The sequence below is a fragment of the Ornithodoros turicata genome, chromosome 4, assembly GCF_037126465.1.
Source record: "Ornithodoros turicata isolate Travis chromosome 4, ASM3712646v1, whole genome shotgun sequence".
NCBI lineage: Eukaryota > Metazoa > Arthropoda > Arachnida > Ixodida > Argasidae > Ornithodoros > Ornithodoros turicata.
Window position 1 is genome coordinate 70,652,190 of NC_088204.1, and position 13,695 is coordinate 70,665,884.

Below are 13,695 nucleotides of genomic sequence, written 5' to 3' on the forward strand. Positions count from 1 at the left end.
AGTAATCCCTTGTGCCCGGAGTGTGGTGTGCCCGCGACCGCGGACCATGTGATCATCGCATGTCCCACTTATCGGAGGGAGCGTCACTTGTTGGCAAACGACTTTGCGCGGATTGACAGCCGACCCCTTGACCTCAGACTCATTTTGAGACCATGGGAAACACGAAAGCAGATGTCCGTCTTGCGACCCTTCATCAAATTCCTGCAAACTACCGGCCTGTACGACTCTCTCTAAAACTCTGTCAGCGTCATCAGCATCATCCTCATCACCATCCTCTCATTTTCCCCCAATAGCAATGGGGTAGCATTCTGCTCAATGAGCGGAAGTCATCCCCATATCATCGTCATCATGTATTTCTCTCTCTCTCTCTCTATGCGAGTGCCCCGAGCTCTTTACAGTTTCGATACTGAAAACATTTTTAGGTGAAAAACGCAGAAAAAAAAAACATCCGAAGGTAGTGCCGGTATGGCTGCGTTGCTGCAACCTGCTTCTCATCATGCATAGAGTTTCGTTTCAGACTGCATACGGCGGGTTCTACAACGTGTTCACGAGAAAGAGCGTACGCCCCTCTCTCTCCTCGAATCAGAAGCAATAACCCTACACTCTTAAAAATGAACTTCACAACATAGCACGCTCTTAGCCAACCACCATCACGAGTGTAACTACGCAACATACCTGTGTAGAAAAGTCCAGCGTCAGCCAATGTGTGAGCGTCCAAAAACATGGTAGCAGAGTGAGGGAATCCGCTGAATGTAGCGTATCTTGCGTCGATGCTCTCGAACCTGCGTTAACAAATGGCCTCAGGACACGTATACTATATGCTGTTTCAACACGATTTTTGCGCGGCTTATGCATTACCGCTGTGGCTCTAGTTCATGGTCTCAAGGCCTACAGTGACTTATTCTGTGGCCCGCGAGCCCGTTTACCACCAAAGAAAAGGAAGCTACCCAATGAGAAAAAAAAAAAGGAAAAAGAAACGTCTTGCGGCTTATGAACTTCACCAAGTTACGGAAGCAGAACCTATATAGTCTTCGCTAGCACTTTGCTAAACTACCACTGTAACTCTAGTGAAGATTAAGATGGGCTAATCTATCTCGCACTATAAGTCACATAGTTGCACACTAACAAAGTAGAGACGGAACAGTTATGTACAAAGGCTACTGTATTTTATTTTTTAGGAGTCGTATTAAAGTAGCAAGCTGGAAGCCATTGCTTGTCATTAATGTCAGCTAGTTGTTACTCTCTTAACAATCAATCAATCAGCTAGTTGTTACTCTCTCATTTTTCGCTTTCTTTTACCAACTTGAAACTGTTAGAAAAGGCGACAATGGAGGGTGTAAATAGTGTTTTTCTCGGAACGTTTTTTATAGTTTCAGTATTCGATTTGAAAGACAGCGTCTCTTGGTGTGTCAGGTGGAGGTAACAGTAATTCTGTACACATGGTTCCGACTCCACAATAACTACAGCGCTCCTGTTCTTTGTGTATATTTTCTTTATTGTATATCGGGCCATGTTATGGTAAGTACCGCCATCCTTTTATATTTGGCCCTACATGATGTGGTCTGGGGTCAATGAGGCCAGCGACTTGATTTGAGTTTGATGCCCCTAGTCTAGCTCATGTATCTACAGGGTATGTGCAGATAAACCTAAGTACATTTGCCTGCGTGCCTCATTGTCTGCTCACCCCACGACCTTAAGGCGGTGCTTTTATGCACGCGAGATCTACCGAAACATCATGGAAGCTAATGGAAATCTCGGCGTATAAAATAAACAGAGCGACGAAAACACTGGCTTCTGCGCATTAGAATAGGGCAGAATGACTGCCTCGGGAGAGTTGTAATCAGGCACAACTAGGGGAGGTATCGGAGTAGAAACCGAAACGATGTACCACATGGATGCTCATCGGGGTAGTGCCTCTAGCGGTACTTGCAAACAACTCACCTGAGACCGCCATGTTACCCTATTCTAACACACTGAAGCCGACGATTTCGTCGCCCTGTACATTGTTTACGCTCAGTATTGCTCCTACGATTTTTCTGTAGCATTCCAACGCATAAATGCGCAATCGTGTGCCACCAGAAGTTAATCAATTAAATACACTGTAAAAACAGAACTTCACCGCATAGCACGTAGTGGTGCCAGTCACTGTCGCGAACGATAGGGTTATCGCTTTCGCTTCAACGTGAAGGTGACGGGGAGGTGTACGCCTTTTTGTGGCAATTACTATATATCCAATTTGTCACAAAAAGGCGTACGCCCCCCTCTCTCCTCGAATCAGAAGCAATAACCCTACACTCTTAAAAATGATGGTGGTGGTGGTGGGTGGTGAAAGGGCTTGCCGTTGTCGGCCTCACGTAGGTGGGCAACGTCACGACTAACGCCCTGGGGGAATGTGCGTCCTGGGCCGACTTCTAAGGGAACTGTGCCGACATATGTCTGAAAGCGTCTGAGGAAAACCCAGGAAAAACCCCAGACAGCACAGCCGGCACCGGGATTCGACTCTTAAAAATGAACTTCACAACAAAGCACGCTCTTAGCCAACCATCATCACGAATACCAACGTTCTCGCACCTGATTTGTTGAAAACGGGAGGGGGAGTCTATTCTGTGCCGTGCATAATGCCGTGCACAAAATAGGCCCCGCTTCCCGTTTTCAACAAATCAGGCGCGAGAACGTTGTCATTCGTGATGGTGGTTGCACTCTTAAACCCGTACCTTTTATTGTAACTTTTAGAAACATGTAACTTCTATATAGACGTAGATTTCGAGATTTCTTATAGGTTACACCACTGTAACGTATATTTAGAGGTTAAAAGCGACCAAGGTCATGTCTTTACAACACGAATAGAAGTCACATCTCGGAAAAAACAAAAACAGCTTGTTGTAACTTATAAATGTACCCTCTACTCCGACACTGTAACTTCTAAGCGAAATCTCCAACGATAATCTCTTTGTTAGTTTCTTATCGTTTCTTTTCCTTTTGTTTTTCAGCATAATGCCGCGTTTCAGCCTCCCATTCGAGACGACAGTTGCGAATCTACGCTGTTATTTTTTATCTGTTTCAGCGTCACCTATACGTCAACTACATGTTATCAATGCTGTATGAACACAGATTATATGTTCGCAGTCTGAAATACTGATAGTATGTTTCTTTCTAAAGGGTGGAAAACAATTGTCAATGCCGCAACCACCAAGATTTCCGATTTCGCTGCGTAGCCGAGCCTGGTCTAGGTCTATCCACACTGAGAGCGGTTTCCTTGAAACGCTTAACGCTCGTCGTCCGTCCGTTAACAAGTGTAATCTGTTTTAATCAGTGGTTTTCCTCGCGTTTATCATAGTATCGTCAGGAACAACGGAAAAGCTAGATGTCGCTAGCAAACAAGTATATTTTCGGTGTTCTCAGGGGAAAGTGTAGTGAGTGCGAAGATTGCAAAGAATATATAACCGAAAACGAACGTCACCACCGCAGCCCTAATTCACACACTTCATACACTGGGTAAGTGTACATTTTGTGCTAGGTACGTGCGTTATTTTGATAGCAAGAGCTCTTAGCGCAGGTTTGTTGTGATTATGGCAAGCGTTTTGCGGTCCTGCATATGAACGCCACTTACGCTTGCTACTTTTCTGCTCTTACTTGGTCGCCAAGTCAATACACCGGCGTGCATTTTGCGAGCTGCGGATATATGCATCGAGATATATAATTCGCAGCTTCCTACTTGTTGTATTCTTACGATATTCAAAGACTCAATCGCGGAGTGAACGCCTTACCGCATTTATGCTGCTTTGTACCTTGTGCTTTGTACGGATTTGAATGGTTCCGTAAATGTTACTCTCATTGCCCAAACTTTTGTTCCCAGGATCCCACATGAAGGTTCACATACCGTCACCAGCGCAATGCAGTACCTCACAAACTCGTCCCAGAGCGCCTCCAACGCTGATAACGCAGTAATGTAGTGTCTCCTGCGTTACTGTACACTCATATTCCTCAAGGTTGTGTGCGTTTTATGTAATACTGTATTGCCATTTGCGCTCGCCTCTGCAACACGAATATGGAATAAATTTTTTTTCTGCTGCAGTTCTCCATTTCGTTGGGTGTGTTCAGCTTAGCAAACATAGGTCAGTTGTTTTGACTCGCTAGCTTCCTCGCACTTTTATGCATTGCTTCTCACTTAGAAGATAGTTCTTTTTTCCACATACATGGTAAAGCGACCATGGTTTCTCCTCACACCAGAATCGCACTTGTGCACAATGTGTCACCTCTCGACAGACTTCTGTTTTTGTAATATACATATGTTCAAGATCTCCTTTTCTGCTGGTTCATTTTGGTACCTTGGTGTGTTCTGTAAATGTCTGTCCATATCCCACGCACAGGTTGTTTGTTTTTATTCGCATCACACCAGCGCTCATTTGACAGGTGGGTTATGTTAATTTTCGCAAATTAACCCATCCGTAGTTACAAACATTTCCGACATTTCCTGACGCATGTGTTTGTAACTACGGATCGACTAATTAGCAAAGATTCACATAACCCACCTGCGAAATGAGCGCTACTCTGTTGCGAATAAAAATGAACATCCTGTGTAAAAAGCCGCACGTTGGCGTAACCTTTACGGGCAGGTGCTGGATTGAAGGCCGTAACCTCTAATTAGTGGGTTTCCTTGTAACTTTTATAAAAGGGGTCGCTCAGAGGGTACCTGGTAGCTTCTGAAATAGAGGGTAAAATATTGCGATTTTTTACCCTTTACTAAAGGGTACGGAGTTAAGAGTGTGGCTAGGAGCGCGCTATGTGGTGAAGTTCATTTTTAAGAGTGTGTCATTCGAGGCAATGGTTGGCGCACAGCGTGCTACGCGGTGAAGCTCTGTTTTTAGAGTGTAGAAAACAAGCTATGTGCGCGAATGCTGCTTAGGTCTACACGCTTAAAAATGAGGGGGGGGGGGTCGAGGTAGCTTGCCGTTGTTGGCCGCACTCAAGTGGGCGTCGTCACGACTATAGCCAAAAAAAAAAAAAAGAAGAAGAAGGAAGTGGGAGAGGGGAGTTGAGTACTTCAAAGTGATGCATAGGCAGGATGACCGATACTGATGTGACGGAGGCACAAAGCACACTGTAGGTGAGAGGTGCACTAGAGTGGTCTCTCCGCTAGGCCCGTTTCTTGAAGAAAGCGCACGAGGCCGCGAGTTTTTGAAAGTCGTTCCGCACAAGAACCTTCGGGGAAGAGGACGTCCGTCAGTATGCCAGGCCTGGCGTGGGGAAGATGAGTTTCCCGCATAGTATGGTATGCACGGCATTCTGTCAGGATATGCGCAATTGTCTCCGGATGATTACAGTGTCCGCAACTGGAGTCCTCCCTGGAGCCGATCTTGAACAGTTGCGAGTTCGTGAACGCAGATCCTGTGCGTAATCGATAGAGCATTGTCTGCTTAAAAATGGGGCTGCGCAGGGGGCGCCCGTTAACCCCTTTGATGGAGGAATACCTTCAGAGTCTCCAGGAGCGATATAGGCTCCTCCTTCGGTCGTCAGCTGGGGCTGCTCGTATGCGTCACATCCAGTCTGAGGCGCTTGCTGGTCCCGGTGTCGTGCGCTACCTTCACTGTGCTCGCCGTTCGCACAGCAGCCAGCTGCCACCTAACAGCTTTCGTGAGTTTTTTCGCAGTTTGTTTTTCGCGTTTGTTTCAGTTTCGTTTCCTGTGACACTTATGCTGTTCATAATTGTCACAGAAAAGGCGTACGCCTCCCGTTTTCAACAAATCAGGACAGATAACGATATCATTCAAGATAATAGTTGGCTAGGAGCGTGCTATGCGGTGAAGTTCATTTTTAAGAGTGTAGCTGCACCCACCCTGTAGAAATGTGTATTAAGGTGCATTAGCTGCAAGCCATTAGAAGGCTTTTGTGCGCCTGTGGGATGTGAAGACTGTTTCTTTTGGCAAAGGTAGGGCTTCTGTACACTCTAAAAACAGGCCTTCGCCGCATAACACGCTGTGCGCCAACCATTGCAAAGAATGATAGGGTTATCGCTTCTGATTCCAAGAGAGAGGGGGCGTACGCCTTTTTGGGGCAATTTTCATGTATCCAAATTGTCACAAAAAGGCGTACGCCCATCTCTCTCTTCGAATCAGAAGCAATAATCCTATCTTTCGTGGCAATGGTTAGTTCACAGCGTGTTATGCGGCAACGGATGGAGGCCTAACGGAAACAAATGGCGGCGCCAGCTCGCCCTTTCGTTTCTTTTTTTGCCTCAGGGCCGATACTCTGTAGCGCTGCCTATTTAGTAACTCTAGCAATAATGAAAGACTGTGACGTGTGACTTAAGCATGCGGAGTAAACGGGTGGTCGTCGAAAGCCTTAGGGCATCGTGGTGCAAGATGAGACACGTGGCAAGAAGCAACATTTTTTGCTCGACGCCCCGTGTCTTAGAGACACGTTGCTCCATGCGCTTGAAACTTAACTCATAGGTGGCTGTGCATGTCCGCTTTATTGCACATGAGAATTGTCCGCATTGGTGTATGCGTTGTAGAGAAAAGAAATATTGCTGACTTCTGCCTGCAATGTAAAGCGTCCGTCAAAAGGGCGCGATTTTCTGTAGTCCTCTGTTTCTCGTCATCTGTGCGACAGACTTTCGCAGGCTTCCTCTGTCAGTGTAAATCCACGTCCTATGTCTTCTAGTCATCTAGATATATTCAAAGTATGGATACTCCTGATTATCTGGTGTTTAGCGACACATCAAACTTGCAATGCCTTGTTTGCATAGGATGGTGGTGCAATCTTTTCTTTAAAAAGAAGTTTATTCTGTGTTTATTTGAGACCGGCTACGTCCGTTCAGCATTTACAGGTCGGGAGCTCTTGACCCCTGAGATAGTGCCTGTGGCAAGTTTCCTCTCTCTTTTTTTTTTTTAGAAACACGAAAAATAAAAATTTGATATTCAATTGCAAATTCCTGTCTCATCTTGTCCCTACAGCCGAGGACCCCTACGGTTTGAAGCACGTGCGCAATAAGGTCCTAAAGTGGTAGGCAAGCTTCATGGCATCCTCCTGATACAAGTCAGAAGTCCTTATTCAACACAGGCAACTTGTTCCCCTACACTACAGTTACTGTAGGGTGTGTAAAAGAAGCTGCAAAAAACAAACAAGAATGAAAAATGAAACATATAACAGCGGTATCCTATCCAGTCATAATCCTTTCTCATTACTGTATAACATAAGTCACGTGCAATCGCGTTGCCTTTATTAGCAGGACATGGGTGAAGCAAACGGATGGGACAGATGTACGTCCTTGTTTCGCCGTTTCTTCTTTTTTTTTCTCGTACAGGTAGCTTAAACAAGCAGTTAGGCAGTTTATGTTGACGGCGTAGTTTAACAGCATTTCAAATGAGATCGTTATCTGCCCTGATTTGTTGAAAACGGGGGGCGTACGCCTTTTTTTGTGACAATTATGAACAGCATAAGTGTCACAGAAAAGGCGTACGACCCCCGTTTTCAACAAATCAGGGCAGATAACAATATCGTTTGAGATGATGGTTGGCTAGGAGCGTGCTATGTGGTGAAGTTCATTTTTAAGAGTGTAGCGTAACAAGTTGCAAATGTGACACAGAACGCTCAGTATTTTTCATTAGCTAGCTTTGTCGAGGGAAAACATCTCGGCGTGACGTCAGTTATGACGTTTTCCACGGCGGTAGCCAATCACGAACGAGCTTTTTCACATGTCGTAGCCATGGAGACGAGCAACCGTCGTCTGCGAGTAGTGATTGAACGCCCCCGCGTACTAAATGGGAAAACTTTAAAGTAAAGCGCACGCCGGTCCCGTATCTTTCTCAAGGCTGTTTTCCTCGAAAGCGCGTTGGGTTTTCTGTTTACAGGTTCCAAGCTAGCTGCAATCACATGCGAGTTCTTGAATCCACCAGAACGGTGATTCGCAGTAGCAGACGAATTCTGACTTCTATGTGCAGGTAGCGAAGGAGGGAGCGGAGGCAATAAGCAGCTCTTCTGTATCTAGGTGGTGTCGCCTATGTCCCTGACTGACGTGCGTGCCCTGGCGGCTATACGTAGCCGAGGCGTAGCCAACTTCTTTCGTATCAGAGACAGTGTCGTCCGCATGCAATGTATTTTCCCGCCGTTGAGGAGCACAGCGCAGTGTGTTACCTCTTTGACACAGTATTGTACGTAATTTTCAATTTGAATTTTCTATAGACTGACGAGTGCAATTGTGACGAAAACTGTGACGTAAGAGTACCGACGGCTCAAGCAATCATATAGACAAATATTCCCTCATGGTACAGTCTCTACTTGAAACTGATAGCAAATTATGTTCTGAGGCTGGAACACGAATAGAAAGGACAAATCCCCCAGGCCAGAAAGGCCCAAGAACATCGATTACCATACTGTTCAACCGATTCTGCTTGCGATGAATGTGTGTATGAGTAAGAAAACATGCTACATGCGGGTAAAAGTGAAAGTGGGATGAGTGAGAGAGAGAGAGAGAGTGTGGTTGGTTTGTCCCTTCAGATGACGCACCCTTGGGAGTTGATGAGGAGGTGTGTTAGCTTAGCTCAATTGGTGGAGCCCTGGACAGGCAATCCAGAAGATGTTTCAGTGAATTCCGTCTTTCAACAGAGCCTACTGCTCTACGGTACCTGTGACTTGACGGAGAACCCACGGCTGCCGATAACTTGCGCGTCTCATGTAGCGGCGGATCTGGGGGATCTTCTGGGGGTTTTGGCGGATCTTGCCCAACAAAATGTCAGTTTATACATTTTGTTCCCTCTCTCCCTTTCTTCACTGTGCGCCTCAACAACGATCCCCTTCACCCTCCAAAATGGACGTCTAAATTCGCCATTGATCTGGAAACGACGGCTTTCGCGATATTTGCACACACCGTTCTACAATGGTAATTGTGGAACGGAGTGTCTACATAGTAATGGAATGGCGCAAATCCTACACGTGCTTTCTCGTAAAAAGGGGGAAAAAAAAAGAAAATTAAGATGTTGCCTTCGTTTCGAGAATTTCGGAGTTCCATTCGGAAAAAGAAGACAGTTGAGATAGAAAGCTGACCCAAATGGTCGTAAGTCGAGGCAAAAGCTCTACGAAAGTAAATACCGTTGACCTCATACTTTTCGGACAAGCAGGTTTGTTCACACACTTTTTAACCCGTCAGGCGAATCACACACGCACACACGCACGCACAAACAAAACGGTGACCTGTGATTGACGTATAGGGGAAATGTATATGTACTCACCGTGGATATTTCGGGATTCCTCTCAAAACACCGATGCTTCCGAAAGATGGTCCGGGTGAGGGCTACAATGAAAGGTAATAGCTCTTGAGCCCTTGCTTGCACATTGTCCGCAATACTGCTCTTATGTCGAAACCTATGTTACAGCTGAACAGACATGTACTGAATGACATGAAAGGGTATCTAGAATACGACACTAAAGACTGAAGGGAGAAGGTACCTAAGAGGCAATGCAAATAATATACGAAAATTCACACAGAAATTCATTGTTCTCATTGTAGTCGGTCATTTTTGTTTTTCTAAGTGATCTGGAGGAGCCAGCTCTCGTAACGTGTGCCTCTTTCTCCATGCTTCCCTCTTTCTTTCAACTTAACTCAACTCAGTTGTAAATGGTTCAGAAAGTGGTCGAAATTATCCGCAGTCCTACCCTGCGGCGCGTACAGCATGTCGCCACACCAATAGGCTGACTCACCTCACGTGTAAATCTTGTATCGCCAACTGTAGGATGGGACAAGCGTTAGCATGCCCACATCACGCTTCAAAAATAAACCTGTAAATGTACCTGTACATGCGTGTAAATCTACTCCCAATCTGAATAAGTATACGTAAGTCACAAAAATGATTACTGTATTTTCTCTTCGAGCGCAGACATGACTGGCCCTGTGTGAGAGTTTCGGACTTCACGGTGTTCATCAGTCAGCCTTTATCTTTCTTTGAAAAATAATCTAGTTCGTCATTAAGTTGTCGTCCCTCTCGACAATCCATGGAAAAACGGGTGTCTCAACGGACCCAGTCTACTGCAGAAGCACACAGGATGCAATTTTACTCCGGCATGGTACGAGTATATCGAACCTCGCTTGAATCCCATCAGTTCTTGAGGCGCCCATTATAAAGTCAAGTTATAATCGGTTTGAATGCTCCAACAATTTTCTTCTGCGGAATAAAAAAAAAATCAATAGCGCTGGACGAGCCTTTACGCGCCTTCGTTGTCAGCACGACAAAAGAAGGTTGCTAAACTCAGACCACAGAGGGATAGTAAAAAGAAACAAGTCAGGCATGCCTTATCACATTCCGCTTCTGCTGGAATCATGCTTCCCCCTCCCAATTTTAAGAACTGCCACTTTACTACTAGCAGCCTGTGGGCTGGATTTCGCAACCTCCTCAAAGCACCGTCGAATGCTATGCTCGGGGGGCTCCAGAAAGCCTGATGTTCGGCGATTTTTCCCGATGGGATAGCTCCTCAGTACTCCTGTCGTTTTTCATGAACTGGAGTAAATGCCCCACACGCTTCACATTGGTGGAGTAAAAAGCGGCCTTTACTTGGAAAATTTTCGAGTTCAGTGCGTAATAATTTAGCATAATAAAACTTAAGTTAGATGGCATTCACATCAAGAGGTGGCAAAAACCGAGCAAGAACAAATGCCGTTGACGTTATATTCCCATCATTTCTTCCCCTGATATCCCGCTAATGCCGTCATTTTGCATCACATACGAGGGTATCGTTAAATTAATCGACAACTGTAAGCTTTCATCTTCATGCGGCATGGATAACATCAACTCAAAAGTTCTGAAAAACACTAAACTGGAGTCGGCGAAGTTTCTTACTCTGATTTTTCGCCAGTCTCTTGAAAGCGGCGATATCCCTAGTGACTGGCGAATGGGAAAGATTGTCCCAATACACAAAGGTGGCGACAAGCACTCCCCAACTAACTATAGACCGATATCCCTAACTTGCGTCGCCTGCAAACTCCTAGAGCATATCATTGTCAAGAATATTATTCTCTTTCTTGAGGAAAATAATTTCTTCTATGTTTGTCAACATGGTTTCCGGAAAGGCTTATCGTGTGAGACACAACTTTCGGGTCTAACCCATGATATTATTTTATCAGTTGATACGGGAAACCAGGTTGACGCAGTCTTCCTTGATTTTGCGAAGGCCTTTGACCGGGTGCCACATCATAGACTTTTATTGAAATTATCGAAACTCAATTAGACCCTTTAACGTTTACCGGGATTCGCAACTTTCTAACCAATAGGGTACAATTCGTCGTTGCTAACGGGATTTCTTCTTCACCGTCATCGGTATCCTCCGGGATCCCCCAGGTCGGTCGGTCCACTCTTGTTTTTATTTTTTATTAATGATTTACCGTCGGGAATATTATCACGAATACGACTGTTTGTCGATGACTGCGTAGTTTACCGTACCATCTCTGATTCTCTGGCCTCTGGGCCCTTCAGGACGACCTTGACAAAATTTCGCAGTCGTGTACAACATGGCAGTTACCAATTAACATAGACAAAAGCAAGGTCCTGTCGTTCGGACGGTGCAAAACGATGGAGTACAGTTATCGACTTGGACCAAGTGCACTGCAACGCGTCTCGTCCTGCGAATATCTGGGCGTGTACCTTTCTGACGACATGTCTTGGGCCAGACACATTTCCCACGTCGTCTCAACTGCTAACCGTTCCCTGGGGTTTTTGCGCCGTAATTTACATCATAGTTCTAGCGCCGTTAAGAAACGTACATATACTTCGCTTGTACGTCCAAAACTTGAATATGCTTCTCCTATATGGGACCCTTACCAAATCACCTACATAGAAGCGTTAGAAGCTGTCCAGAACAGAGCGGTCAGGTACATTTGTAATAATTTCAGTCCCGAGTCCAGCATCACGAGTATGAAAGACTAACTCTGCCTTCCTTCGCTTGAAGCACGTCGCACCATCGCTGCATTATCACTTTTTCATAGTATCTTTCATAACAATTCCATTAATTCAGACATGCTTACCAGGGCTACATTTATTTCCCAGAGGGTTGGCCACCTGTACAAGGTGGGCTTGGTCCATTGTCACCATAACTACTCCCTTGATTCTTTCATTCCTCGCACAGCCAAACTTTGGAATGCTCTTCCCTCGAACATAATCCTGCTTCACGATCCACAGAAGTTCAAAGCCGCCCTCACAAGCCATCTCCTAGGCTAGCATGTGCGTAATGACTCGGTCCAGTCTTCCTTCCTCCCACCTTTTGCCGTTATGCATACAGGTTGCAGTATAAACATGTAGTGTGTATAGATATAGATAGAGATATTGATAGATGTATAGGTATAAAGGGTGTTTCAAAAAACGTGTCATGCGGAATTTCTAAAAAAACGGAGCGACGGAAAAATACGGGGTAAACGGCATTTGTGTGGCAACTGAATTTGCCATCTTGCAAAAATATTTTCATTTGATTTTACGCCTTTTCTGTGACAATTATGAACAGCATAAGTGTCACAAAAAAGGCGTACGCCTCCTGTTTTCAACAAATCAGGGCAGATAACGATATCATTCGAGATGATGGTTGGCTAGGAGTTTACTATGCGGGGAAGTTCATTTTTAAGAGTGTGCGTGTGTCAGCACACCGTCAGTAGCATTATCGGAGAAGGAACTGGTTTCCTTCGTGAAGGTGGCGACTAGGAATTGTTTTCTTTTTCTTTTTTTGGACTTCTAATAAATGTTCATTTGGTAGTTAGCGCCAGTCCATGTCTGGTTTTGTCCCCGTCTGTCTGCGCTCCCTATTTACGCGCATTTGACATATTGGACAGAGCTCGCGTCTTGTGTAACGCGATCCACTTTCTAGAGCCTGCCTCATATTCTACTTGGAATGATAACTGGACATCACATATTTACCCTGTGTTCCGGTGCGTTGCATTCATGCACATGTTCTTTTCTGAGGTCAATCAAGGTGGCTGCAAGACAAGGTGTAGAGCTGTACTAGTGTCGTATGTGCTCGCCATTTTTCGCCAGAATGGCTAAGGTGATATTGAGAGTATGTCGTTTACTTACGAGACGATGCTTTCTTGTTACGTGGAATGCTGCAAGGAGGATAGCGGAGCTGCGTCAGTTTTGGTTAACTTGGTTCTAAATACGATAAGGCGAGTACAAGTTGATTTTGTTCATTATTCCTTCAAGAGGCCTTAGAGGACCATTAAAGAAGGGGGGGGGGCACTATTATAACACTAATAATGTCAGGCTGCGCGGCCTGTGAGGTTGGATTATCGTTGTCATCTCCATCGTCATCCGCACGGTCTTTCGACGACTCGCTCCGTATTACAAGGACAACTGGGCTGTTTATACCACCCTGCCTCTGTCTTTGATTTTGAGTATAATCTCAGGTTCGTGGTTATTGTTTCTGAACAGATTGGTAAGATGATAAATACAGCATGAAAATTACGAAAGACACATTCACAGAGGGCACAGTGAGTGTCAAGGCGTCCATCGTCGTTTACGGGACTTCGTTGACCCTCATGTGTCGCCTGTGTCAGACACAAAATAGGCTTTAGCTGTCGTAAAACCTACCTTCTCCAGTCTTTATCCAATTTTAGTTGGCATAGCTTCGACAGTTCCTGCAATATGTCATCTCTGGTCACACGGCTACGTTGAGTACGCTGTGCCAACAGACTAGCTGCAAGATGCAGAGCTTCTACCCTGA

At 45.3% G+C, this 13,695-nt stretch overlaps 1 protein-coding gene across 1 annotated transcript in view; it reads right to left on the minus strand.

The window, feature by feature from the left end:
• Positions 1–13,695, minus strand: part of LOC135391810 (E3 ubiquitin-protein ligase XIAP-like) — a 235,725-nt gene that overhangs the window by 15,948 nt on the left and 206,082 nt on the right. The window contains exons 7-10 of the mRNA XM_064622281.1: positions 13,050–13,078; positions 12,894–12,952; positions 9,231–9,292; positions 676–782 (exon numbers count right to left, since the gene is read on the minus strand). Coding sequence (XP_064478351.1) covers positions 676–782; positions 9,231–9,292; positions 12,894–12,952; positions 13,050–13,078 — 257 coding nt within the window. The remainder of the gene's footprint in view (positions 1–675; positions 783–9,230; positions 9,293–12,893; positions 12,953–13,049; positions 13,079–13,695) is intronic.